This window comes from Trachypithecus francoisi, unplaced genomic scaffold (assembly GCF_009764315.1).
Source record: "Trachypithecus francoisi isolate TF-2019V2 unplaced genomic scaffold, Tfra_2.0 Lachesis_group13, whole genome shotgun sequence".
Taxonomy (NCBI): Eukaryota; Metazoa; Chordata; class Mammalia; order Primates; family Cercopithecidae; genus Trachypithecus; species Trachypithecus francoisi.
In genome coordinates this window covers 3,997,851-4,024,813 of record NW_022681458.1, presented here as the reverse complement: position 1 = coordinate 4,024,813, position 26,963 = coordinate 3,997,851, and the positions used below count along the sequence as shown (strand labels likewise).

The 26,963-nt window shown below is 45.5% G+C and overlaps 1 protein-coding gene across 7 annotated transcripts in view; it reads left to right on the top strand.

Moving 5' to 3' along the window:
• UBE2F (ubiquitin conjugating enzyme E2 F (putative)) overlaps positions 1 to 26,963 on the top strand; it is an 80,127-nt gene that overhangs the window by 7,477 nt on the left and 45,687 nt on the right. For 4 of the 7 annotated variants that reach the window (XM_033229701.1, XM_033229699.1, XM_033229694.1 and 1 more), the window contains exons 3-4: positions 14,965 to 14,994; positions 21,995 to 22,060. The exons of 2 other annotated variants lie outside the window; for them this stretch is intronic. In XM_033229701.1, the coding sequence (XP_033085592.1) occupies positions 14,965 to 14,994; positions 21,995 to 22,060 (96 nt within the window). The remainder of the gene's footprint in view (positions 1 to 14,964; positions 14,995 to 21,994; positions 22,061 to 26,963) is intronic. One more of the 7 variants, XM_033229698.1, reaches the window with a different exon arrangement.

Below are 26,963 nucleotides of genomic sequence, written 5' to 3'. Positions count from 1 at the left end.
TTTTTTTTTTAAACAGAATTTTGCTCTTTTTGTCCAGGCTGGAGTGCAGTGGCACGATCTCGGCTCACCACAACCTCTGCCTCCCAGGTTCAAGCAATTCTGCCTCAGCCTCAAGTAGCTGGGATTACAGGCATGCGCTACTACGCCTGGCTAATTTTGTCTTTTCAGTAGAGACGGGGTTTCTCCATGTTGGTCAGGCTGGTCTTGAACTCCCGACCTCAGGTGATTTGCTTGCCTGGGCCTCCCAAAGTGCTGGGATTACAAGCATGAGCCCCTACGCCTGGCCAAATTTTTGTATTCTTTTTTTTTTTTGGGGGGGGGATGGAGGCTCTCCCTTGTCGCCCAGACTGGAGTACAGTGGTGCAGTCTTGGCTCACTGCAGCCTCTGCCCCCGGGGTTCAAGTGATTCTCCTGCCTTAGCCTCCCTAGTAGCTGGGATTACAGGCGCCTGCCACCACGCCCAGCTAATTTGTTGTATTTTTAGTAGAGATGAGGTTTTGCCAAGTTGGCCAGGCTGGTCTCAAACTCCTGACCTCAGGTGATCTGCCTGCCTCAGCTTCCCAAAGTGCTAGGATTACAAGCATGAGCCACTGTGCCTGGCCATTTTTGTATGCTTAATAGAGATGGAGTTTCACCATGTTAGCCAGGCTAGTCTTGAACTCCTGACCTCAGGTGATCCACCTGCCTTGGCCTCCCAAAGTGCTAGGATTACAAGCCTGAGCCACTGCGCCCAGCCATTAATAGAGACGAGGTTTCACCATGTTAGCCAGGCTAATCTCAGACTCCTGACCTCAGGTGATCCACCTGCTTTGGCCTCCCAAAGTGCTGGGATTACAGACGTGAGCCACTGTGCCCAGCTTTACTTTATAACAAGTGTTTACATTTCTTTAATTTTTTTTTTTTTTGAGACAGGGTCTTACTCTGTCACCAGGCTGGAGTGCAGTGGCACAATCATGGCTCACTGCAGCCTCAACCTCCTGGGCTCAGATGATCCTGTCACCTCAGCCTCCTGAGTAGCTGGGACTACAGGCGTGCACCACCATGCCCAGCTAATTTTTTTGTTTTTTATTTTTATTTTTAGCAGAGACGGGGTTTCATTATGTTTTCCAGGCTAGTCTTGAACTCCTGGGCTCAAGTGATCCACCCACCTCGGTTCTCCCAAAGTGTTGGGATTACAAGTGTGAGCCACCGCACCTGACAAGTGTTTACATTTCCTACATATAGAGCAGCTAGAAAGCAAATGGTTGATTAGTGTATTTGCACTCCCTGTTTTCATGTTGTATTAGGTTGAAAACATGGAGATTACAGGCATTTACATGTCCTGAAGGAATCTAACAGCAGAAAAGCTGCTGTATATAAATGTGCTGTGCTTGGCCTTCCCAGACACAATCACTGTTAAACTGGGATAGGAATGGGAACTGTGAGGGCACAGGGTTTGTGGGGACTTAACAATGCCCTCTTTTTCTTTTTCTTTTTTTTTTTTTTTTTTTTGAGGCGGAGTCTCGCTCTGTCGCCCAGGCTGGAGTGCAGTGGCGCGATCTCGGCTCACTGCAAGCTCCGCCTCCTGGGTTCGCGCCATTCTCCTGCCTCAGCCTCCCAAGTAGCTGGGACTACAGGCGCCCGCCACCTCGCCCGGCTAGTTTTTTGTATTTTTTAGTAGAGACGGGGTTTCACCGTGTAGACCAGGATGGTCTCGATCTCCTGACCTCATGATCCACCCGTCTCGGCCTCCCAAAGTGCTGGGATTACAGGCTTGAGCCACCGCGCCCGGCCTTTTTCTTTTTCTTTTTTGAGACAGAATGCAGTGGCACTATATCGGCCCACTGCAACTTTCACCTCCCAGGTTCGAGCGATTCTCATGCCTCAGCCTCCTGAGTAGCTGGAATTACAGGCATGCGCCACCACGCCCAGCTAATTTTTTTATTTTTAGTAGAGACAGGGTTTCAACATGTTGACCAGGCTGGTCTCAAACTCCTGACCTCAAGTGATTGCCTGCCTCGACCTCCCAAAGTGCTGGGGTAACAGGCATGAGCCACTGTTCCTGGCCTGTACTCTTTTTCTTATTCTCCCTCTGCCCCTGAGTTTGGACTTAGTTTTGGATTATCCAGCCTGTTGGATGATTGGTTGAAAGTGGAGTGAGGATGGTATTTCACATTTTGGCCTTACCTACTAAGCCTGTATTCAGCGTCTGTTGTGCTGGAGGCTTTACCCTAAGAGGCCCAGAGGGCGGGGCAAGAGCTGGAGCACCTTACTTGAGTGTGCCTGATAGGACTTGAGTGTCTTCTCAGATTCTGGGCTCCATTTGCAGCATAAGCCAGGAAAATGGTGTGTTGTTGCCGTACTTGGAGTAGACAGTGAGTGCTTCGGTGACTAAGGAGTTGCAGCTAGGAGGGCCTGGATGTTAGCTGAGGAGGAGTGGGTAGAAGCTGACAAATAGACTGTCCCATCTTTACCCAATCATCGTCATGGTTAATAGTAGCTAATAGTAGCTTTTGTATACTGAGCACTTAGGGCCAGGCCCTCTGTTGGGCACCTTCTTAGTTCATTTGTGCTGCTGTAACAAAATGCCACAAATTGGGTAATTTATAAACAATAGAGGTTTACTTCTCACAGTTTTGGAGGCTGGGAAGTCCAGGATCCTAGTAGGATTGGTATCTGGTACAGGTAGTACTCTGCTTCAAAGATAGCACCTTGTTGCTGTGTCTTCACATGGCAGAAGAGATCGAAGGGCAAAAAGGGCCTAAGCTCGTTTCCTCCTGCCCTTTTCTAAGGCACTAATCCATTCATAAGGCAGAGCCCTGGTGACCATCACTTCCCTGGAGGCCCCACCTCTTAATACTACCACAGTGGAGATTGAGCTTCAACAGGAATTTCCCCATTCAAGTCATAGTAGGCACTTAAGGGGTCATTCTTGTTTGACTTTTCAAAGCCTTACCAGATGGATGCTTCATTTTACCCATGAACTGCTGAGACTCAGGTTAAGAAACTTGCCCAGTTTGCGGCTTTATTGCAGCAAGACAGCCAGAACTACATACTGGGGTAGGACAGGCTCCGGGGGAGCAGATGCAAACAGCAGAAACCAAAGTAGCAGAGTAGAAGTGCAAGTCCACAGAAAAGAGAGTTCAAGGAGGCTCTGCGTCTCCATGTCTCCTGCCCTGCTCAGGAACTCACCCTGGAGCTCTCTGCTGGCTCCGGGGCCTGACAGAGCCCACTAAGACCCACCAACCTGGGCTCCCCTCCAGCTCCAAGGAAGGAAATATCTTTGTCTGGGTTGACAGGGCCCAGCTGAGGTTCTTTGACTTTGTGCGACCCATCAAGAACAAGAAGGGTCTCACAAGGAAAGGTGCAGAGCCAACTCTTGAGGCCACCATTTCCATCCTCCCCAGGCACTGGTGGCGATTAAGTTTCAGAGTCCAAAGCACTGGCCATAAATGGCAGTAGAACTCAGTGTAACCCCCCCTCTCATGGCCTTTCCCTCCACCTGCCTCAGGGGCTGCAGGCCAGGCTGAGTGGTGAGTAGTTTGGGCTTGTGGTGGAGGTTGGGTAGAGAAGGGTGTGCCTGATCTGAGAGAGGTGGCTGTATACACAGAGTGCAGCAAGAGTGCCTGACGGTTCATGCTTGTGGAGTCCGCACCTAGAGTGCTCCCTTGTTTAGCTTGCCCTGTGGGTGGCTTGTTGACCCTGGTGGCAGTCTGGCCTTCTGTCCTCTGGGAAGTTGTGGTGGAAGTGGTGCTGTGGAAGCTGGCGGAGTCTGTGGCTGTTGGAGGGCATGGCAAGGCACTTTGAGGGCTGATAAAGTAAGAATCCTTTCCAGGTGAAATCCACACTCCCTTTTGGGACCTTGAGAAAAGTGGGGTGTTGGAGTTCAGAAAGATTACTATAGTCAGAACTGTCATCTGGTACTGTGGCTTGTGTAAGGGTGTTATTCATGAGCATTCATAGGTGGTAGAAAGTTGTGTCAATATGTCTTTGGGACTTGATGCCATAGGCTGGGTTTCCTGAAGAGGAGGTAGCGAGTTTGTCATGCAGGATCCTTACTAAGGGGTACTTTTGGGCCAACACCTGTGGGGTAGGCACGGGAAGCAAGCGTGGGCAGAGGGAGGCTCAAGTGGCGAGGAAGGCCCCACGATAGCCTCTGCTATGGAGCAAGAGCAAGCACCAGCACAGCCCTTCAGAGCCGTCCCCAGTCTGGTGAGACAGTCAGGTCTTCCTGCTCTGCACCCTTCAGTGGTTAGATGAGGGTTGCCTGGGACGGGTGTCGTGTGGAGTGCAGATCTGTGCAGCCACCAAATCCCTGAAAGGGCTGATTGCTGAAGGCTGCCTGCCCACAGCCCTCACGGAGGGGATCTGGGTGCTGCTGTGTCACAGCACCTGGCTCATTGCCTTGCTCACCTGTGATGTGGGCTCTGGTGTGGTGCAGATGGCAGTAGGGCTGAGCTTGTGGGAGGCAGGAGCTTGTCCCTGGTGGGGGAGGTCCAATGGTATCTGCACAACAGAGGCCTCTTCTTTTTCTTGGAAGTGTGGGCCTGGTTCTGAACAGTGATGGGAGGCCAGAGTCAGCTGTCCTGGCTCGATTCCAGGTCTCTGGAAACGTGTGGCCTGCTTTGGAATGGCTGGCCATGGGGAGGCCTCCAGATGCCCACAAGGGCTCCCCCTCAGCCACACCCATATTTCCTCAGCATCCTCAGTCCAGTTCTGAGGGCACCCTCCAGGCTGGTGCTGGAGTGATGCTTGTAGCTGCATTACCTGGAGGGTGTGGAACGATGAGTATTTTGGGCTGCTGTCTGTCCTGACTCCAGAAGCTGGGGTCACTGAGGAGAGGGAGTCAGATCTGCATTTGAGCTGGCCCTGACTTGGGTCCAGGCCTGACTGGAGGGCTGGCCATTGTCAGTGTTGTCGGCATTCCCTGTGAACCTGTGTGTGACTGAGTCCATCAGGGTCTGAGTCCATGGTGCTCCCTACCTCCCAAACACCCCTCAGGGCAGAATTAGTTACTTTCTTGTCTGTCCGAAGTTTGGCACTGTTTCCATCTGATAGCCGAATGCCTGTCTGTCTCCCTGTTCTTTAACTTGTTCACCCAACACACATCATAGTTTCAGCATACAGTTAGTGACCCCCAAAGATCTCAAGGGACTCCAGGAGGTCTGACAGGACCCTTTGCCTGTGTCAGTCTTTGTTAAATGTGGGGATTTGGAATTGAGCCATTTCAGGGTCAAGTCTGGAGTTAGGGAAGCTAAACAGGGTTGATTCTGTGTGTACCCCTTGTCCCAATCAACCCCTGAGTCCCAGGTGGTTTCTAACCTTCTCTTGTTTTGGCTGATGGGGGCTGGGGCTGGGACCACTGCAGAGTGGGAGGGTCTGGCTGCCCATCTACCTGAGCTTCCCAGTGTCTAGGGGTGCAGGGGCCTCCCTCTGTGAGGGCGTCTGTGTCTGCCTGAGCAGTCCAGTCACAGGTGGGACCCCTTACCTTCCTATATGAGGTCTGCCACATGTTCCCATTTCAGTGTTGGGGGAGAAAGAGAAGCATTTACTATTTTCTGGAACCGCTGTCTCCAGCGTGTCCTGGCACGGGACTCTAGCAGGGCGGGCTCAGGGTGTGGCATGCCACATTGTCAGGATAGTCACAGCATTTAGCAGCGTGTGCAGCTGGGGGGTTCTATGCTACAATACATATTTTAAAAACTAGAGCAGGCTGGGCGCGGTGGCTCAAGCCTGTAATCCCAGCACTTTGGGAGGCCGAGACGGGCGGATCACGAGGTCAGGAGATCGAGACCATCCTGGCTAACACGGTGAAACCCCGTCTCTACTAAAAAATACAAAAAACTAGCCGGGCGAGGTGGCGGGCGCTTGTAGTCCCAGCTACTCGGGAGGCTGAGGCAGGAGAATGGCATAAACCCGGGAGGCGGAGCTTGCAGTGAGCTGAGATCCGGCCACTGCACTCCAGCCTGGGCAACAGAGCGAGACTCCGTCTCAAAAAAAAAAAAAAACTAGAGCAGTGGCCCAAGGGGAGGAATCCAGCTAGTGTGGATGTAAGGCAGTTGGCCACAGGCTGACCTTTACATGCTTTGTTGGAGGGTTAAATGCCAGTGGAGCTGCCCCGGGAAACTTGGCAGCCCCTCAGGTGTACACATAGCCCAGTGGGCAGGGAGGACCCTATGGAAGCGTAGGTGAGGGCTGAAGTTGACGTCATCTGCATTTGTGTTCAAAGTAAGTGGTAAGGGGCCTGTGGGCTCCATTCTTAGTGATACCAGACTCTGCTAGAGGGGCTGTGACTGCTTTTCAGGATTACAGCCTTGCTCCTCTGGAGTGTGGAGGGGACCATGAGCACTGTGGACCTGCGCTCTGTAGAGTGAGGCCTCAGCCGTGGTGGTGCTCTCTCTGGAGGGGCTGAAACCCTGTGTGTAAGTCGTCTCCCAGATGTGAGGCATGCAGAAAAGGTGGATTTGAGGATTTTAATGCATAGAGGCAGTGGGAAGCTAAGAAATAAAGTTCTAGTTCTAGAAATCTGTGAGGCAGTGATTCAGGTTTAAGGAAGTAATCAGGTCACCTGGAAAATGGCAGCTGTCTCTACCTAGGTTGAAGGGCTTGGCAGCTCTGCCTGGTGTTGTCTGATGGGGCTTGGAGCTGGCTTTTGCCAAGAGTCATCTGCCTGTGTGACCAGCCTTTTGTCGTTGTCAGCTTGGGCCGCTGTAACAAAGGACCATAGATGGTTTGGCCTAAACAATAGGCGTGTGTTTCTCTTCTGGAGGCTGGAAGGCTACAATCAAGTTCCTAGTGAGGGCTATCTTCCTGACTTGCAGATGGCCTCTTCCTGGCTGTGTCTTCACATGGAGGAGAGAAGGGGAGCTCTGGTCCCTCTTTGTTTTTTGTTTTTTTAAAATAATGGCATGAATCCCATCACAAGGCCTTCACCTCCATGACCTGATCTACACCTAATTACCTCCAAATACTATCACATTGGGGGTTAGGACTTCAGCATGAATTTAGGGGTGGAGCATAAATTCCGTCCACAGCGCCTTTGGAATGCCTCCTCAGTTCCCAGCTATGTGAAGAGAAACATTCTTGGGTCTTAGAGGAAACTCACAGCAGGGGCACTGCCACCCGGTAGGCAAGTATGCTTATGTGTCCCCCTTTTCCCGAGCACCCCATGTGTGCCCAGCCCCAGTGCCAGGTACTGAGCTCATAGGGCTGGGGCAGGTTACATAGTCCCTGCCCACAGGTGTGCAGTGTCAGGGAGCAGGTGGCAAGGAGCCAGCAGGAGCCCAGTGTTGTGAGGGTCAGGGCAGGAGGTGAGTACGTGCTGTGCGGGGGCCTTTGTGGTGATCAGGTGGATTTTGCAATCTGATATTTCAGTGTAGTCATGCTTCAAATGGGTCCTGTGGTTTGATCTTTAGTTAGAAAGGAAAAGAGTCTAATTTATCAGAAGGAAGTTATGCAGCCACAGAATTGTGCAAGGTGTCAGCCAGGTGCCTCCCAGAAATGCCGGGCCACTGAGTGGTAGACGTGTTAGCATCTTGGGATAGGCAAGACTTGAGCAATTTTAAAAGTATCTTCATTTCTCATTACCTTGTAGGTGGGTGGCGTTCTTCAGGTGGTAAGGGTGTGCAGAGAAGGGCCGCTGCTTTGCCCAGAGGCTGCCAAGCTTTGCTTATAGTCTTACTGTACCTTGACTCTAAGGTGATAACTGTTGATGTTAGTGAATTCTGATTTGCCCTCATTGGAAGTGCAGCAAAACTTCTTTCCATTTGTGACAACTCCCTGAGAGGAGCACTGTGGGAGTGTGCCTGGCTTATGTTATAGTCTGCCCCGGTGGAACTAAAATGCCAAGCATCTGTATTGAAATCCTCTGCCCCAGGATTGTAGTCCTTGCTTGCACTGTCTCTTGGAGCAGAAGCCTGCAGGGACTCTGACTGTGGTGGAGTCATTGGTAGGCTGGGTCCAAGAGCTCCCTCAGCCTGCCCTCCTTCTGTGACTGAATTGCACCAAACGTGCAAATGTGAGCCTGATGCTCATCTTGGAATTTGATTTTTTTTTTTTTTTTTTTTTTTTTTGGAGACAGGGCCTTACGCTGTCACCCAGGCTGGAGTGCAGTGGCATGAACTCAGCACACTGTAACCTCTGCCTCTCTGGCTCAAGTGATCCTCCCACTTCAGCCTCCTGAGTAGCTGGTGCTACAGATGCATGCCACCACACCTGGCTAATTTTTGTATCTTTTGTAGAGACAAGGTTTCACCATGTTGCCCAGGCTGGTCTCAAACTCCTGAGCTCATGCAATCTGGCCCCCTCGGCCTCCCAAAGTGCTGGCATTATAGGCATGAGCCACCGCGCCCAGTGCTGGGAGAGAATTTTAAAAATTCAGAGGTATAAGTTCTACCTGAAACTCTTGATATAATTGGTCAAAGTTAGGGATGGGGCATTAGGATTTTTAAAAGCTCAGCAGGTACTAGATTGTGGTGATGGATACATAGCTCCAAAATTTACTACAATTCACTGAATCATTTACTTAAAATGGGTCTATTTTACAGTATGTAAATTGGTCCCTGACAAAGTTGTCAAATGTCAAACCAGCAAAACACTCCCCAAATGACGAATGTGCAGCCAGGGCTTCCATTCCTTTCTTCGTCAGATGTTGTCTGGCATCTCTCTGGCTGTGACTTTGCTAACCCCTGAGTGCCTCTTGCTCCCGCACCCCTATCCCCATAGGAGAAGGGGCCTGGTTCTGTTGCCCATTTCTTCCCACTCCTCCGTCCTACCACATCACAGTGTTTAGCACTGGTCAGTGGCCTCACTCCTCATTGTCCCTCTGTGTCCAGACCTCGCCTCTTCCCTTGTCACTAGACTGTCCTCTTGAACCTTTTGCTTCTGTCATGCTGGCCCCTCTGCTTGCAATCCACAGTCGCTTACCATGCCCTCTGGACACATTTCTAAATTCCCTCAGGAAAAGCTGGATGACAGGAGTTATGACTCTCTACTGAGGTGGCTTGGGCCACTGCCACAGAGTCACACCGGGGAAAGCTGGATTCCAGTGGCCAGCATCAGTCTCTCAAAAGAAGGGCCCTTAAGAACAGTTTCTTGTAAATTCTAATCAACAAAATATAAATAATACAGAATAAAATATCTTAGTATTTGCTTTAAGATCAAGTTTAATTATATAGGTAGCCCTTATTTAAAAGTGATCACTATGAACAACTCATTTGGTCTTCACCTCTGTAGGTCACACCTGTCAGATGTGACCAGCGTTGGGTGGTGTGGTCCGAGGCTCTGTTGTCTTCCTCTGCCCTCTGCCTTTCCCACACATTGCTCTAAGGAAGGGCAAAATCTGGCCCATTGGAAAGGCAGCTATGTATCAGTGTGGGCATGAGAAGAATAATGGTGAACCTTTCCTAGGATCACCATCATTATATTTTGTTAATATACGTATATATTTTAAGTTTTTGTAGCGACAGTCTCACTATATTACCCAAGCTGGTTTGAAACTCCTGACCTCAGGCGATCCTCCTGCCTTAGCCTCCCAAAGTGCTGGGATTATAGATGTGAGCCACCGCACCCAGTCAAGGGAATATTTTTTAATGTAGGGGCCACTACATAAGACTGCCAGGAAGATAGACTCCCAGGATTGTATTTAGTCACAGAACTTGCTCAATTTCTTTTCTTTTTCTTTTTCTTTTTTTTGAGACAGAGTCTCACTCTGTTGCCCAGGCTGGAGTGCAGTGGTGCGATCTCGGCTCACTGCAAGCTCCGCTTCCGGGTTCACACCATTCTCCTGCCTCAGCCTCCCGAGTAACTGGGACTACAGGTGCCTGCCACCATGCCCGGCTAATTTTTTGTATTTTTAGTAGAGACGGGGTTTCACCGTGTTAGCCAGGATGGTCTGTATCTCCTGACTTCATGATCTGCTCGCCTCAGCCTCCCAAAGTGCTGGGATTACAGGCGTGAGCCACCGCGCCCTGCCGGAACTTGCTCTATTTCTAATCATGGCAAGTGGGTGATGAACTGTTTCTCCTCTTCTCCCCACACTCAGCTCCACTGAGGAGATCTGCCCTTTTTCTCAGTGTGAGAAGGCTTGCCCTGGCCAGAACATGTCCTGGCCCTGAGAGGGAGCAACTGTGGGTGGGCCTCTCCCTTTCTCTAGCTCCTCCACTGTCTTCACCTTTGGTGCCCCTTCCACATACCTGGGCCCTAGAACGAGTGCATTTAATGGGCCACTTGCCTCTATACAGGTGCTTAGTTGTTGCATGCTGGTCTCCTGAACCCCGAGCCTCGGAGTAGAGCCCTCAGCCAGCCTTCTCACTCCTCCTCTCAGTGGTCAGCTTTGCAAGCATTCTGGCCTCCATTGCCCCTTCCCCTTGCTGCCTTTCCCCACTTCATTTCTTGAAGGAATTGTTGTGCTGCAGCTATGTTGACCACACATTTGGTTCTTCATTTCATACTCTGGGTTCCATCTCTCTTCCTGCTTTCCTGCTATTTTGAATGCCAGTCAGCAAGGTCTGATCCACTTCCGATGGCCTTTCCCCTTGGAAGCCCTGTGCTGTTTCACTGAATCACCACGTTCCTGATGGCTCTCCTGCTTTTCGGCATGTTTCTCATCTGTAACTTCCACCGTTCCTTGGCCATTGCTTTCTCCAAGGTTCTTTTTTCTCCCTTTTGTTGACCTTACCCAGTCTCATGATGACAGGTGGCATCACTTTGCAGGTACCCCTCACCTTTGCCCTTTTTGTGCCCGCAGCCTTGTTCTCCTCCTCTTCCTCCCCCTGCCGTACTCCTCTTCCTCCCCCTCCCCTACTCCTCCTCTTTGTCTCTAGTGGCTTTCTGGCACTCCCACATCCCAGCTCATCACCCCTGGGTGCCATCTTTGACACCCTCCACCCACTTACGGTTGCCAGAACCTCTCCATTGTGTTTGCTCTGAATTCCCCCAAGCTTTTCTGCCTTTGCCAGGTGCTTGCTGCCCGTCTCTTAGGTCACCTGGCCTGCACTTTGCCCTTTCTAAGGTTGTCCTCTTTAGGCAAAGGTTAGCAACTTCTGTTCAGAAATCTCCAATGGCTCTCTCCATGCTCCTGTTTCTATCTTTCTACTTTGTTTCCCAGTGCTCTCCTGTTGTTTTGGGACCTTTCTTCTGGCCACACTGGATGCTGTCTGGTTTCTGTGCTTTTCTGTGCGCTGTGCTTTCTCACATTGCTAATTTGTCTGCTTGGAATACTCCTCTCTTCCCCTAACTCTGCAGGACTAAATTTTATTAACTTGCCGAAGCCCAACCCAGAAACCTCCTCCTTCCTTAGTCCCCACAGCTGGAGAGAATCTCCCTGGCCCAAAGACCCCAGAGCACACTACTTTCTGTCTGAGGCACAGAGGACTTTGCCAGCTCAGTTATTTCAGAGTGTACCCTTCCCCATGCCCTGCTAAACTGCAGGTTTTTATTTTTAATTAATTGGTTGTTTATTATAAATATTTAAGGTATACAACAAGAAGACCTTTTTTTTTTTGAGGTGATCTCACTTTGTTGCCCAGGCTGGAGCACAGTGGGGCGATGATTGCTCATTATAACCTCAAACTCGTGGATTCAAGTGATCTTCCCACCTCAGACTCCTGAGTAGTTGGGACTACAGGCATGTGCCACCATGCCTCACTCTTTGTTTGTTTTTTTTGTTTTAAGAGATTAGGAGGTTGTGGAAAAAGGCTAAAAAAAAAAAAAAAAAAAAATAGATCATGGTCTCACTGTGTTGCCCAGGCTGGTCTCAAACTCCTGGCCTGAAGCAATCGTCCTGCCTCGGCCTCCCAAATCACTGGGATTAGAGGCATTAGCCACAGTGCCTGGTCCAGTATGCTGCTTTGATAAACATAGTAGGTTGTTTACTACAGTCAATTAATATATTCATCTTCTCATATAGTTTACCTTTTTAAAAATGATAGCACCTGAATCTACTCTGTTGGCAAATTTCCAGCATATAAAACAATAATATGAACTATAGTCATCATGCTGTACTTCAGGTCTCTAGACTTACTCATCCTATATAACTATAACTTTGTATCCCCCCATTCTGCCCCCTTGCCCGCTCCCATGCCCTAGTCACCACCGTTTTCTGTTTCTTCGTTTTGACTTTAGAGTCTACATATACGTAAGATCATGTAGTATTTGTCTTTGTATGTCTGGCTTATTTTATATATCATAATGTCTAGATTTACCCATGTTGTTGCAAATGGCAGGATCTCTTTTTAAAGGCTGAACAGTGTTCCAACATATATACAGTGTATACCACAATTTCTTTATCCAGTTGTCAGTGACACTTAGGTTATTTCAGTATTTTGCCTATTGTGAGTAATGCTCCAATGAACATGGAAGCGCAGATATTTGTTCGACATACTGATTTTGTTTTCTTTGGGTAGATAACCACAGTGGGATTGCTGGGTGATATGGTAGTTCTATTTTTAATTTTTTGAGGAACTTCCATACTGTTTTCCCTTTTTTTTTTTTTTTTTTTTGAGACGGAATCTCGCTGTGTCGCCCAGGCTGGAGTGCAGTGGCGCGATCTGGGCTCACTGCAAGCTCCGCCTCCCGGGTTCCCGCCATTCTCCCGCCTCAGCCTCTGAGTAGCTGGGACTATAGGCGCCCGCCACCTCGCCCGGCTAGTTTTTTTTTTTTGTATTTTTAGTAGAGACAGGGTTTCATCGTGTTAGCCAGGAGGGTCTCGATCTCCTGACCTCATGATCCACCCGCCTCGGCCTCCCAAAGTGCTGGGATTACAGGCTTGAGCCACCGCGCCCGGCCGATACTGTTTTCCATAATGGCTATACCAAGTATACAGTCCTGCTATCAGTATACAAGGGTTCCCTTTTTTCCACCTTCTTGCCAACATTTGTCACTCTTTTTGATAGTAGCCATTCTAACAGGTGTGAGGTGATTTCTTATGATTTTGATTTGTGTTTCCCTGATGTTCAGTGATGTTGAGCACCTTTGCATATATCTGTTGGCCATTTTTATTTCTTCTTTGGATATGTGTCTATTCATGCTTTTTGCCCGTTTAAAAAAAATTTTTTTTTTTGCTATTGAGTTGTGTGATTTCCTTATATATTTTAGATATTAATCTCATTGAATATATGATTTGTAAATATTTTCTCCCAATTCATAGACTACCTTTTCTTTCTTTTTTTTTTTTTTTTTTTGAAACAGGGTCTCACTTTGTCACCCAGAGTGAGTGGTGTAGAGTGCAGTGGTGTGGTCCCAGCTCACTGCAGCCTCGACCTCCCAGGCTCAGGTGATCTTCCCACTTCATATCTTGAGCAGTTGGGACTATAGGTGTGTGCCACCACGCCCCATTAATTTTTGTATATTTTATTAAATACAAAAAAATTTTGCCGTGTTGCCCAGATGGGTCTTAAACTCCTGGGCTCAAGCTGTCTACCCACCTGACCTCGCAAAGTATTGGGAATACAGGTGTGAGCCACCGTGCCTGGCACATAGGCCACCTTTTTATTTTGCTGAGTGTTTCCTTTACTGTACAGAAGCTTTTTAGTTTGATGTAATCCCACTTGCTTATTTTTGCTTTTGTTCCCTGAGCTTTTGGTGTGATATCAAAAAAATCATTGCCAAGGCCCATGTCAAGGAACTTATTCCCTATCTTTTCTTCTAGGAGTTATATACTGTCAGGTCTTACATTTAAGTCTTTAATTCATTTTGAGTTGATTTTTTGTGTATGGTATAAGATAAGAAGCCAGTTTTATCCCCTTGCATGTGAATATCCACTTTTCCCAACACCATTTATTCAAGGAGCTATCCTTTCCCCGTGGTGTTTTCTTGGTACCTGTGTCGTAAATTAGTTGACTTGCATATGCTTAGGTTTACTTCTGGACTCTCTTTTCTGTTCTGTGTGTCTGTTTCTATGCCAGTACTGTGCTGTTTTGATTTCTATAGCTTGAAATCAGAAAGTATGATGCTTACAACTTTGTTCTTTCTCAAGTTGCTTTGGTTTTTCAGGGTGTTTTGTGATTCCAGACAAATTTTAGAATTTTTTTTTAATTTCTGTGAAAAATGCCATTGAAATTTTGATAGGGATTGCATTGAATCTGTAGATTGCTTTAGGTAGTACGGACATTTCAACAATATTAATTCTTCCAATATATGAACATGGTATATCTTTCCATATATTTATTTGTGTCTTCTTTAATGTCTTTCATTAATGTTTTAGAGTTTTCAGTATACATATCTTTTATCTCCTTAAATTTATTCCTAAGCGTTTTATTCTAAAGTGTGTGTGTGTCTGTGTGTGTGTGTGCGGGGGGGGGGGTCTTTAGGGCTTTCTGCATATAGGATCATGTCACCTGAAATTGGGATAATTTTCTTTCTTTCTAGTTTGAATGCCTTTTATTTCTTTTTCTTGTCTGATTGCTCTGGTTTAGACTTCTAGTACCGTGTTGAATAGAAGTGGTGAGCAGGATTGTGGTGGGGGTTTGCAGTTTTGTCCTGCAGAGGGGTGCTGGGCTTAAACACCAAATGAGTGGCTGGTGGAAGAGGGACTGCGATGTCTGAGGCACTTGGGCAGAGGACTGGGGCCAAGAAATGCAGCTATGAGGGGTAACTAGAAGATAGCATTGGGGACAGACATAGACACAAGGTGCATGTAGATCGGATTTTGAGAGGACTCGTTCCAGTGCTTGGAACCACTTTTAAAAACATTGTAGTAACTGGCTACCTGTAGGTCATTTCTGTGTTAATTTAAAATTTTTTTATTTTATATTAAAGTGAATATTCAAGGACTTTTGACTGAATTTGTTGGCCTTCTGCAGGTCACTTTGTATATTGAAAGCAACTAAATGGCTTAAAGTCTAAACTTTAGACTAGGTTTTATTCAGTTCATTCAGTTTATTTTTTTCTCTTCAGTGTTCTAGAGGAAATTGCCAATTTCGAACTGGTGATTTTATGTGGAGTAATCGACTAATATTAATAATAATAATTTCTTTGTTTCTACAGAGGTTGCAGAACTTGAAGCTAATTTACCTTGTAAGTATAGCATCCCCAAACGCTAAGTACTGTGAAATAATTGCATGAAGAAAACTTTTTATGTCTTAATAACCTTGTATAGTAAAAAGCCTGTTCTTCATGTATGTTAGGAATGAATTTTAATTTTCTGTGAAAAGGTAGGATTTTTTCAAATATCTAATAAGAACAAGGTAGGCCAGGCATGGTGGCTCACGCCGCTAATATCAGCACTTTGGGAGGTAGAGGCAGCTGGATCACTTGAGGTCAGGAGTTCGAAAACAGCCTGGCCAACATGGTGAAACCCTGTCTCTACTAAAGATACAGAAATTAGCTGAGCATGGTGGTGCATGCCTGTAGTCCCAGCTACTAGGGAGGCTGAGGCACTAGAGTCGCTTGAACCCAAGAGGCGGAGGTTGCAATGAGCCAAGATTGCGCCGTTGCACTCCAGCCTGGGTGACAGAACGAGACTCTGTCTTTAAAAAAAAAAAAAAGAAAAAGAGCAAGGTTCTGCCATCTTTTTGAGTGCTTTGTATCTCTCCTTAGCATAGCAGAGGTGTATTTGTTTAGGTTTTTGCCTCTTATGCATTCTGTCCCACATCCACTTTGAGTGAAAAAGTGTATAAATCAATAACCATTCCATTTTTGTTAGGGATGATACCAGTTTTTTGGCAAAGTGCTCATTTGTAACTCGTCTGCATGTTTGAGGGGTGGCTGCACTGCCTTGCTGTCAGTGGATGTCCATCTTGCTTGATTGTTTCTGCCCCAGACACACAGGGTCAGCATGCAGTCTTCACTCATGAGCACAGTACATTTGGAAAGCCCATTTATCAGGCAGTTCACTTTTGTAATATATGTCATATTTTATTTTTTTCCCTATCATTAATCTTCTTCCAAACCCTTGATTGTTTCAGAAGATCATTAGAGCCTGAAAGATTTGATCATTTTAGTATTTTTTGAAATACAACTTTTTATCATCATACTTCCTGTAAAATTCTGAGGCTGAGGATGTCTGTGGATGATGGTGAAGCATTTTATAAGTGGGTCTGCTGGTTTGGGTGAGTGCTAGAGAGAACTTAGGGTTGAATGTGGAGGTATCTCTGACATGGGGCAGGGCAGAGCCCATTCCAGTCTCCATCTGAAGTTGGAAAGATAATGGTGGGTTGCAACCTCTACATGGTTGTGAAATCAGTTTGAGAGGGTAAGTATGTAATGTTTCTTAAAAAATTATTATTATTTTCAAGGCAGAGTCTCACTCGGTCACCAAGGCTGGAGTCTGCTTCCTAGGTTCAAGCAATTCTTGTGCCTCAGCCTCCCGAGTAGCTGGGACCACAAGCACGCACCACCATGCCAGGCTAATTTTTGTATTTTTAGCACAGATGGGTTTTTGCCATGTTGGGCAGGCTGGTCTCAAACTCTGGGCTCAAGTGATCTGCCTGCCTCGGCCTCCCAAAGTGCTGGGATTACAGGCGTGAGCCACCGCGCCCAGCCAAAAGATTATTTTCAACATGGAACTTACGGGTAGGTATAGTGAGTTGTGGTATAAAATATGTTTCTTACTATGGATCTCAGTTGAAAGTGTTTTGAAAGACATTGGATTGCTGGACCTCAAAGTTTTCTTCAACTCAGAAATGAGGCAATATCTTGAGATTCTGTTAAAAGGTTATCTTTCTGGCTGGGTGCAGTGGCTCACACCTGTATTCCTAGCACTTTGGGAGGCTAAAGCGAGTGGATCATTTGAGGTCAGGAGTTTGAAACCAGGTTGGCTAACATGATGAAACCCTGTCTCTACTAAAAGTACAAATTTAGCTGGTCGTGGTGGTGTGCACCTGTAATCCCAGCTGCTTGGGAGGCTGAGGCAAGAGAATTGCTTGAACCCAGGAGGTGGAGGTTGCAGTGAGCTGAGATTGCGCCACTGCACTCCAGCCTGGGCAATGGAGTGAGACTGTCTCAAAAAAACAAAACAAAACAACCACAAAACACAAAAAGGTTATCTTTGTACACACTGAAATATTTACAGATGAAGTGGTTTGCTTTAAAATGCTACAGGAAGACAAACAAGTAAACTGTGTGGGGGCAGGATAGACAAGCAAGATTGGCAGAATGTTGAAGCTGGGGGATGGGTTCATTATACTCTTCTCTTTTATTAGGACATTTTCCTCATAAAAATAAAATAACTCCTCTGCTTTCCACTCCCATCTTATCTTCCCACAGACCCCCAGCTTGAGCCTGTATGTGTATGTAAACTTTTTTTTGTTTGTTTTTTTTGGTTTTTTTTTTGAGACGGAGTCTCGCTCTGTCGCCCAGGCGGAGTGCAGTGGCCGGATCTCAGCTCACTCTAAGCTCCGCCTCCCGGGTTTACACCATTCTCCTGCCTCAGCCTCCTGAGTAGCTGGAACTACAAGCGCCCGCCACCTCGCCCGGCTAGTTTTTTATATTTTTTTAGTAGAGACGGGGTTTCACCGGATTAGCCCGGATGGTCTCGATCTCCTGACCTTGTGATCCGCCCGTCTCGGCCTCCCAGAGTGCTGGGATTACAGGCTTGAGCCACCGCGCCCGGCCTTTTTTTTGTTTTTTTTATAGACAGGATCTCTCTTTGTTGCCCAAGTTGGAGTACAATGGCATGAGTGTGGCTCACTGCAGCCTCAACCTCCTGGGCTCAAGTGATCTTCCCACCTCAGTCTCCTGAGCAGCTGAGACATCAGACCTCAAGTGCATGCTACCACACCTAGCTAATTTTTTAAAATTATTATTATTTTTTTTGTAGAGATGGAGTCTCCTGTGTTGCCCAGGCTGATCTCAAACTCCTGGGCTCAAGTGATCCTTCCACCTTGGCCTCCCAAAGTGCTGAGATTACAGGCACGAGCCACTGTGCATGAACACATACAGACATTTAATCAAAATCACAGAAAAGGTCTCACTTATAAATGGTTCATTCATCCTTGTATGTATCTTACAGAGATTGTTGATTTTTAACTCATAGAGTATACTTTAAAAACCAGAAAATTTTATGACTGGCTTTCAAATCAGGATTGTAACTGCATACCTTAGGTTTTAAAGAACCATGGCACATCTTCCTAGCCCTATGGCTGTGGTGTCAGATAAAAAGACAGCATGTTCCCTGCTTCTTCTTTCGTTCTTTCTCCCTACCTTCTCTCCTAATCAAAGAAGGGGGAAATTATATCATTTTAAAAGCCATGATTTCCAAAAGTATGTCTCATTATTCTAAAGAGAAAAACAAGAAGCCACCAATGCATAACCCTTTACTATCTGTTTAATTATCTTTCTAACATATTTACAAAGGCTAACAAAATAACTTGCCTTGTATTAGTGCCACTTAGTAACTATTCATAACTAGTTTAGAGCTCTGTATGTGCAATTTTGTAGAGGTTTCTCTGCAAAAAGATTTAAAATGTTTCTTCCAGATAGACTGAAATATTATTAGAGGCTCAGATAGTGCATGCCTACATGTAGATAAAAAGCTTAATTCTAGTGAATTTAACTAGAACAAAAACCTGTTAACATTTTTTTTTTTTTAGAACTTAACCTTTCTTTTCTTTCTTTTTTTTTGAGATGGAGTCTTTCTCTGTCACCCAGGCTGGAATGCAGTGGTGTGGTCTCGGCTCACTGCGACCTCCACTTCCTGAATTCAAGTGACTCTCCTGCCTCAGCCTCCTGAGTAGCTGGGATTACAGATGCCTGCTACCACGCCTAGCCAATTTTTGTATTTTTAGTGGAGATAGGGTTTTGCCAGAATTACAGGCATGAGCCACTGCACCTGGCATAGTTTTATTGCTTTTTAATCCACTTTGGTAATTTCTTTTTTTTTTTTTTTTTTTTTGAGACAGAGTCACGCTCTTTCACCCAGGCTGGAGTGAAGTGGCGCAATCTCGGCTCACTGCAACCTCTGTCCCCCAGGTTCAAGCAGTTCTCCCACCTCAGCCTCCTGAGTAACTGGGATTACAGGCATGCACCATCACACCTGGCTAATTTTTTGTATTTTTAGTAGAGAGGGGGTTTTTACCATGTTGGGCAGGCTGGGCTTGAACTCTTAACCTCAGGTGATCCAACTGCCTTGGCCTCCCAAAGTGCTAGGATTACAGGCATGAGCCATCGCGCCCGGCCGATAATTTCTTTATTCTTGGTGGGCCAGCTTTTTCGGAGCTATTGATTTCCTCATCTGTCTATTAAAAAAAAGGAGAATGCTAGATATTAAAAACAAATACATGATGCCAACTTCAGTTAATCGTTGAAACATGACTAACATGATTAACATCCCAAGTCATAATCATATGTTTTTGTTACTTAGAACTCACTAGAAGGATGGCATTTATCTTTGCAAGTTAAGATTAGAAGAATAAAGCCCATTTTAAGTATTTCACACATAGTTCTAAATGTGTAATTTTGGGGAAAGTCTTGAACTCTTTGGCTCCAGTTTCTTTATTTCTAAAGTTATGACTGTGACATTGCCATCTCTAAGACTGCTTTTTGCTTTTCTTTTCTTTCTTTTTTTTTTTGAGACGGAGTCTTGCTTGTTGCCCAGGCTAGAGTGCAGTGGCGTGATCTCAGCTCACTGCAAGCTCTGCTGCCAGGTTCACGCCATTCTTCTGCCTCGGCCTCCCGAGTAGCTGGGACTACAGGCGCCCGCCAGTACGCCCAGCTAATTTTTTATGTTTTTAGTAGAGACGGGGTTTCACCGTGTTAGTTAACCGGAATAGTCTCGATCTCCGGATCTCGTGATCGGCCTGCCTCGGCCTCCCAAAGTGCTGGGATTACAGGCATGAGCCACTGCGCCCGGCCTGCTTCTTGCTTTTCTAGGCAGTTTTCACTCTGGAAAGGAAACCCTACTAACAGTCCTGTATTATTTGTTGTTTGTATGTACAGGTGTCCCATGTCTTAACATGTTCATTACGTATTGAAAGGAAATGAGGCATGCAGTAGGAGAAGGAGTCGTGAACTAGTTATTAATGTAGGAATTAACCTTGCTTCTGTTAATAACCTGTATGATCTTGGGCTAGTCACCAAACCTCTCTGGACCTTCTACTTATGTCTCCTAGTTGAGGACGTTGGACTAGATCGTCTCTAAGGTCACCTCTGATAGAAATTTGAATTATCCTGTTTTTGATAAAAATTTTTATCATTGTCAAACTAAACAAATACTTTTGGTGGAACTTGTAAGAAAACTTTAAAAAAACTTTTAAAAAGTCTTCTAAAAAAACTTTAAAAACTTAAAAAGACAAAATATCGTAGTAAACTCTGGGTGGGAGCTAACTCCTGGGCAGCACTCTTTTTTTTTTTTTTAAGATGGAGTCTCGCTTTGTTGCCCAGGCTGGAGTGCAGTGGCACAATCTCAGCTCATGGCAACCTCCACCTCCCAGGTTCAGGCAATTCTCCTGCCTCAGCCTCCCAAGTAGCTGGGACTACAGGCACCTACCACCTTGCCCAGCTAGTTTTTGTATTTTTAGTAGAGACGGGGTTTCACCTTGTTGGCCAGGCTGGTCTCGAACTACTGACCTCATGAACTGCACACCTTGGCCTCCCAAAGTTCTGGGATTACAGGCGTGAGCCACCGCGCCTGGCCAGCACTCTTCTTTTTAACTTCCATTTGCCATGGTGACTATGAATGTCTATGGTGCTAGGAGAACGGAGTAGAAATTTGACCTGGGTTCTTTCCTGGTTTTTCCATGTTTAGTTCACCACCAGTGGTGAACTGAGAAGTTTAGCATAGGCCTGGTGTGGTGGCCCACACCTGTAATCCTAACACTTTCAGAGGCCAAGGTGAGTGGATCACTTGCGCAAGGGAGTTTGAGACTAGCCTGGGTAACATGGCGAAAACCTGTCTCTACAAAAGATACAAAAATTAGCCAGGTGTGGTGGTGTGCACCTGTAGTCCCTGCTACTCAGGAGGCTGAGGTGGGAGGATCACCTGAGCCTTGGAGGCAAAGGTTGCGGTGAGCTGGAATCATGCCACTGTCCTCCAGCCCAGGCAACAGAGTGAGACCCTGTCTAAAAAAAAGTTTAGCATAGTATTTTCTGATTTTATAGATGTAGAAAATTTCTATATATATTCCTTCCAGATTCCTTGGGTATTTTTTCCATGGGTAATTAGCCATGTACCATTCATTTGAATGAGACGGGTGGGATGCAATCAACTTCCCTGGCCTGCACCAGCAGCCAGTAGCCCCTCTCCCAGGGGAACATTTTGTCCTGATTTAGGCCTCTTGTGACTTGGACCAGTGGGCACAGAACATTGGCACCTGGGTCAGTAGAGCATTATTTTACCAACAAAGCAAGCTGCTTTACCACTTAGGTAGTAAAGGTATTTTTTAAAAAGACAAAATATCATGGTAAACTCTAGCTGGGTGGGAGCTAAGTCCTGGGCGCACTCTTCCTTTTTTTTTTTTTTTTGAGACGGGGTTTCGCTCTTGTTGCCCAAGCTGGAGTGCAATGGCGCGATCTCGGCTCACTGCAACCTCCGTCTCCCCCATTCAAGTGGTTCTCCTGCCTCAGCCTCCCGAGTAGCTGGGATTACAGGCATAAGCCACCACACCCAGCCAGCACCCTTCTTTATAAAGAACTTCCATTTACCATGGTGACTGAATGTCTGTGGTGCCAGGGGAACAGAGTTGACCTGGGCTCTTTCCTGGTTTTTCCGTGTTTAGTTAGCCTTTGCCTGCATATATTAATCTCCCTGAGATATGGTTTCTTCTTGTCAAAGTACAGTAGCATAATTCTTTTGAAATAAATGGTTTAGTGACCACTTAAAGGTTGAAAGAAAACATCTCTATTTGGGATTAACTAGTAAAAGACTAAGGAGAAAAACACATGACAAAAACCACTGGTTTGCAGTTTTAGTGTATTGGCACCGTTATTATTAGACAAATAGGGAGGGAGATCTACCAGCTTTCCGTAAACCATACGGATCCCTCTAGCACCGCTAACTTTACATGTGTTCAAAAGTTAGCCTCATCATATGGACTGTTGCTCACTGCCAGGCCTTCCTGATGTGCTGTTTCTTTTACAGGTACATGTAAAGTGCATTTTCCTGATCCAAACAAGCTTCATTGTTTTCAGCTAACAGTAACCCCAGGTAACATTCTTACATACTTAAGTATTAAAGTTATTTCAAACAGCAAATTATAAAGGCTGCCCAAACCTGTATTCTTTGCCTTCGTTTGTCCTCTAGCTTTTAAAAAATTAACACATTAATAACAATTTCATATGAAGATAAGATATATACTTCATAGTGAATGAAATAAAGCATAGTAAAGTGAATTTGAGGCATTCAGTGTACACTCTCGATGATGTGTAAATGTAACTAAAGTTAATGACAGCTGAAGCAGTTGGTGTATAGTGAAGAGTGTGGGCTTTGAAGTCGTAAGTGGGTTCCAATCCTTTTCCCCCACAAAGCAATAGTGTGACCTTGGTTAAGTTGCTTGACCTTTTAGCCACAGCCTGCCTATCTATAAAGTGGGGTCAAATAGGACCTATCTCATAGGACAGTTGTGAGGATTAAACAGATAGTGTGGGTAAAGCACTTAAGCCCAGGGTCTGGCACACAGAAGCAGATTACCAGCTGACCTCGGAAAGACTGATAAGTGTCTAATCCCTAAGCTGCCCCAGCATGGCAACATATTTCTTCTTGGTTAAAGTAGACAGCAAGAGGAGGACTTGTATATTTTCTAGTTACAATGCAGCTCCAAGAGCTGCAGATTCCCACACTTCACAACCCACTGGTGTTTGTGTTGGACAGTGAGTAGCAACCAGTCGATGCTGCTGTGGGGAATTAACAAGAGGGAAGGATGTTTGGTGGTGGAAATATAGGGTATTATTTTATTTGGGGTATGGAAAGGTAGTGAGAAACTGAGAATTATTAGTCACTAGTTAATTAAAATGTGGAAAAGAATACAGGATTTTGGTAGGTGGCAATGAACCCACTAATAAGTCCTGGCCTTGTCTCTCTGTAGGTAGGATGGGCTTTTTCTGTGGAAGATGTTTGATAATAATAGCACAAGAAATCCTGGTTTCAAAGCACACCTGAAAACTTTAAAAAATTCCATTTTGTCTATGTGATGGTTCTACAAGGGGCTCTGGAAGTGTAAATCAATCTGATACTGATTCTTCTAAGATAAGGAGAGTACTTGGGTATAGTAGTTAATACTAGAGCATCATCATTATATATATATTTTTTTTCTTTTCTTTCTTGTTTTTTCTGTTAGCCGTACTTTATGCCAAATAGAACACCATCATTAGAAAGCAGAGTGTTCCGAGGCCGGGCGCGGTGGCTCAAGCCTGTAATCCCAGCACTTTGGGAGGCCGAGACGGGCGGATCACGAGGTCAGGAGATCGAGACCATCCTGGCTAATACGGTGAAACCCCATCTCTACTAAAAAATACAAAAAACTAGCCGGGCGACGAGGCGGGCACCTGTAGTCCCAGCTACTCGGGAGGCTGAGACAGGAGAATGGCGTGAACCCGGAGGCGGAGCTTGCAGTGAGCTGAGAGCCGGCCACTGCACTCCAGCCTGGGCGGCAGAGCAAGACTCCGTCTCAAAAAAAAAAAAAAAAAAAAAAAAGAAAGCAGAGTGTTCCACATGCCTGACATCTATAGATAAATGTAGTGAAGGACTTTAAACTGTGAAATGATGAAAACTCTCATGATCCTTTGGCTGCCTTCCTAAAGCACATTGCATATTGTGCTGTTGTTGATGAGAGGTATTGAGCACACTCTAATGCTTTCTTGGTGACTCAAGGTCACTGTTATGGACATCATTTACTATTCTGTTAAGTAATGTAGAATATTCTCAGAAATTATTGTAGTGATTAAGATTGGTTCTCTGTTTACTAATTTCAGACTTGTGTGTTAATAGTAAAATATTTTCTTTTTTTTTTTGAGACGGAATCTCGCTCTGTCACCCAAGCTGGAGTGCACTGGCCAGATCTCAGCTCACTGCAAGCTCGCCTCCCGGGTTCACGCTATTCTCCTGCCTCAGCCTCCCGAGTAGCTGGGACTACAGGCGCCCGCCACCTCGCCCGGCTAGTTTTTTGTATTTTTTAGTAGAGACGGGGTTTCACCATGTTAGCCAGGGTGGTCTCGATCTCCTGACCTTGTGATCCGCCCGCCTCGACCTCCCAAAGTGCTGGGATTACAGGCTTGAGCCACCGCGCCCGGCCAATAGTAAAATATTTTCTTTCATCTGCCTTTCTAGGGCATTTTCAATGGCTATCAGGGATTCTGTGGCTCTGCCCATCCCAAGCATGGGCTTTGTGGTCCTTGGCCACTCAAAGATGTTTGTTGATTTTTTCCAGGCTCTTTACTGTCACATGATTGGGTTTCTGGCAAGTCTAACTGCTGGATAAATGTTTCTTCCCCGCCTCTCCTCCACCTTTTTTTCTTTTTTTTTTTTCTGAGACGGAGTCTCACTCTGCCACCTAGGCTGGAGTGCCGTGGCACGATCTCAGCTCACTGCAACCTTCACCTTCCAGGTTCAAGTGATTCTCCTGCCTCAGCCTCCCAAGTAGCTGGGATTACAGGCATGCGCCACCAGGCCCAGCTCATTTTTGTACTTTTAGTAAAGATGGAATTTCACTCTTGGCCAGGCTGGTCTCAAACTCCTAACCTCAGGTGATCTGTCTTCCTCAGCTTTTCAAAGTGCTGGGATTACAGGTGTGAGCCACTGCGCCCAGCCCCCCTTATTTTTTAACTGAAATTTTTTACTGAATCACATTAATGTTGTGATTATTGAGATTATATATATGATAGCATCTTTGATATTGGTCTTATAATTGTCCTTGAAAATGGAGCATAATTGTTAGTTTTTCTATTCACTGTTCCATCAGATTAAAAAGTAACTTGTGGCTGGGCACGGTGGCTCATGCCTGTAATTCCAGCACTTTGGGAGGCTCAGGTGGGTGGATCACTTGAGGTCAGGAGTTCGAGACCAGCCTGGCCAATATAGTGAAACCTCGTTTCTACTAAACATACAAAAAAATTAGCCCGGCATGGTGGTCGCGCATGCCTGTGATCCCAGCTACTCAGGAGGCTGAGACAGGAGAATCGCTTGAACCCAGGAGGTGGAGGTTACAGTGAGCTGAGATCAGCCCAGTGCACTCTAGCCTGGGCGACAGAGCTGTCTCAAAAAAAAAAAAAAATAACAAATAACAAATAAAAAGTAACTTGTGTCTTGATACCTGTAAATACTTAATGCCTGAACATTCATATTTTTAATAAGTGTACTTCAGGGACATTAACATTGAGCTGTGCACAGCATGCTTTTTAGATACTGTGTATATGCCCTATTTTGTGATGTCTGTGAATTCGAAAGCTGTGGTGATGCCTGCTCTTTAATTATTAAGAGAAGTGTAGCCAAGGCATGCTAACCCTAAAAACTTGCCACATATCATGGTTTTTAAAAAATTTTTTGGAATCATGCTCCTCTTCATATTGAAAACAAATTACACTGATATGTCTAAGTTGTGAAGTTTTAACAGTATATGAAATAAAAATTTTGAAATGAACTTATTTATAGCCAGTAATCCTGGGACTAGGGCTGAAAACTCACTAATATCTATGATCTGGGGGTTAGAATGGTCAAGAGTGGAAGAATTGTATCTGCATTTTCAGCTCACACCTCTTTATCTGGCTCCTGTTCACACTTGCTAACATTTTCATAGTTTTGTTTGTTTTTGGAATGGTTACTCATGCTTGGGAATAAATACACTCTTTAGAGACAAACATGGAAATGTAATGTGGTGATGGGGAAAAGAAAGGGACCGAATTTAGAAAAAAAGTGTCCATGTCATCTCACAAAACAAGAAAAAGTAGTAATAAGTGAAGTGAAACAAAACAAAAACTTAGAAGATGGCCTGAAATATCCCATGGAGTCTTCTGTGAAGTTAGTGGGACAGTTTGAAAAACTGCACCTGTTCAGTGAGTGGCCTGGCTGACATGTTGATGGAGGTCACCTTAGCTTGCCTTGCTGTGATGGTGGTGATGGTTTTAGGCTGAAGGGAACATGGGTTTAAATAACAATGACAATTTTTTAAATTTAAATTTAAATTTTTTTTTTTTTTGAGAGGGAGTCTCACTCTGTTGCCCAGGCTGGAGTGCAGCGGTGCTATCTCAGCTCACTGCAAGCTCTGCCTCCTGGGTTCACGCCATTCTCCTGCCTCAACCTCCTGAGTAACTGGGACAACAGGCGCCTGCCACCACGCCTGGCTAATTTTTTGTATTTTTAGTAGAGACAGGGTTTCACCATATTAACCAGGATGGTCTCTATCTCCTGACCTTGTGATCCGCCCACCTCGGCCTCCCAAAGTACTGGGATTATAGGCGTGAGCCACCACGCCCAGCCTTAAATTTAAATTTTTAAAATCAGTTTTACTGAAGTATAAAAGTATAAACAATAAAATGTACTAATTTGAAATGTATAGCTTACATTTGGAAAATGTATACACGTATGTAACCATAACCCCAATAAATATGAAAAACATTTCCATCATTCCCAAAGTTTCCTTCTGCCTCTTTGTAGCCAGTTCCTTGCCCCCCACACCACCATCTAAAATTACTTGCTGATTTTTGTTTCCGTAGATTAGTTTTGCTTGTTCTTGAATTTTTTATATTTAAATGGAATGCTATATATGTACTCTTTGTCTCTGACTTCTTTCACTTAACATAGTTTAAAATTTACACGTGTGAATCAGTTTATTCCCCTTTTATGGAATTTTAATGAATATGCCATAATTTATCTTCCTAGTGATAGACATTTGAGTAGTTTCTAGTTTTTGGCTAATATTAGTAAACCAAAAGCAATGAGGTTTGACTGCTGTGAGCTTTTGTTTTACAAGCTTTTCGTGTTCTTAGTTTTCCTTTCTCTTTAATTCTACCTAAGAGTGGAATTTCTGAGTCATAGGAAAGATAACATGTTTAACTTTTTAAGAAACTTTCCACTGTGGTTGTGCCATACCCTGACCAGCACTGTATGAGAAGTTTCC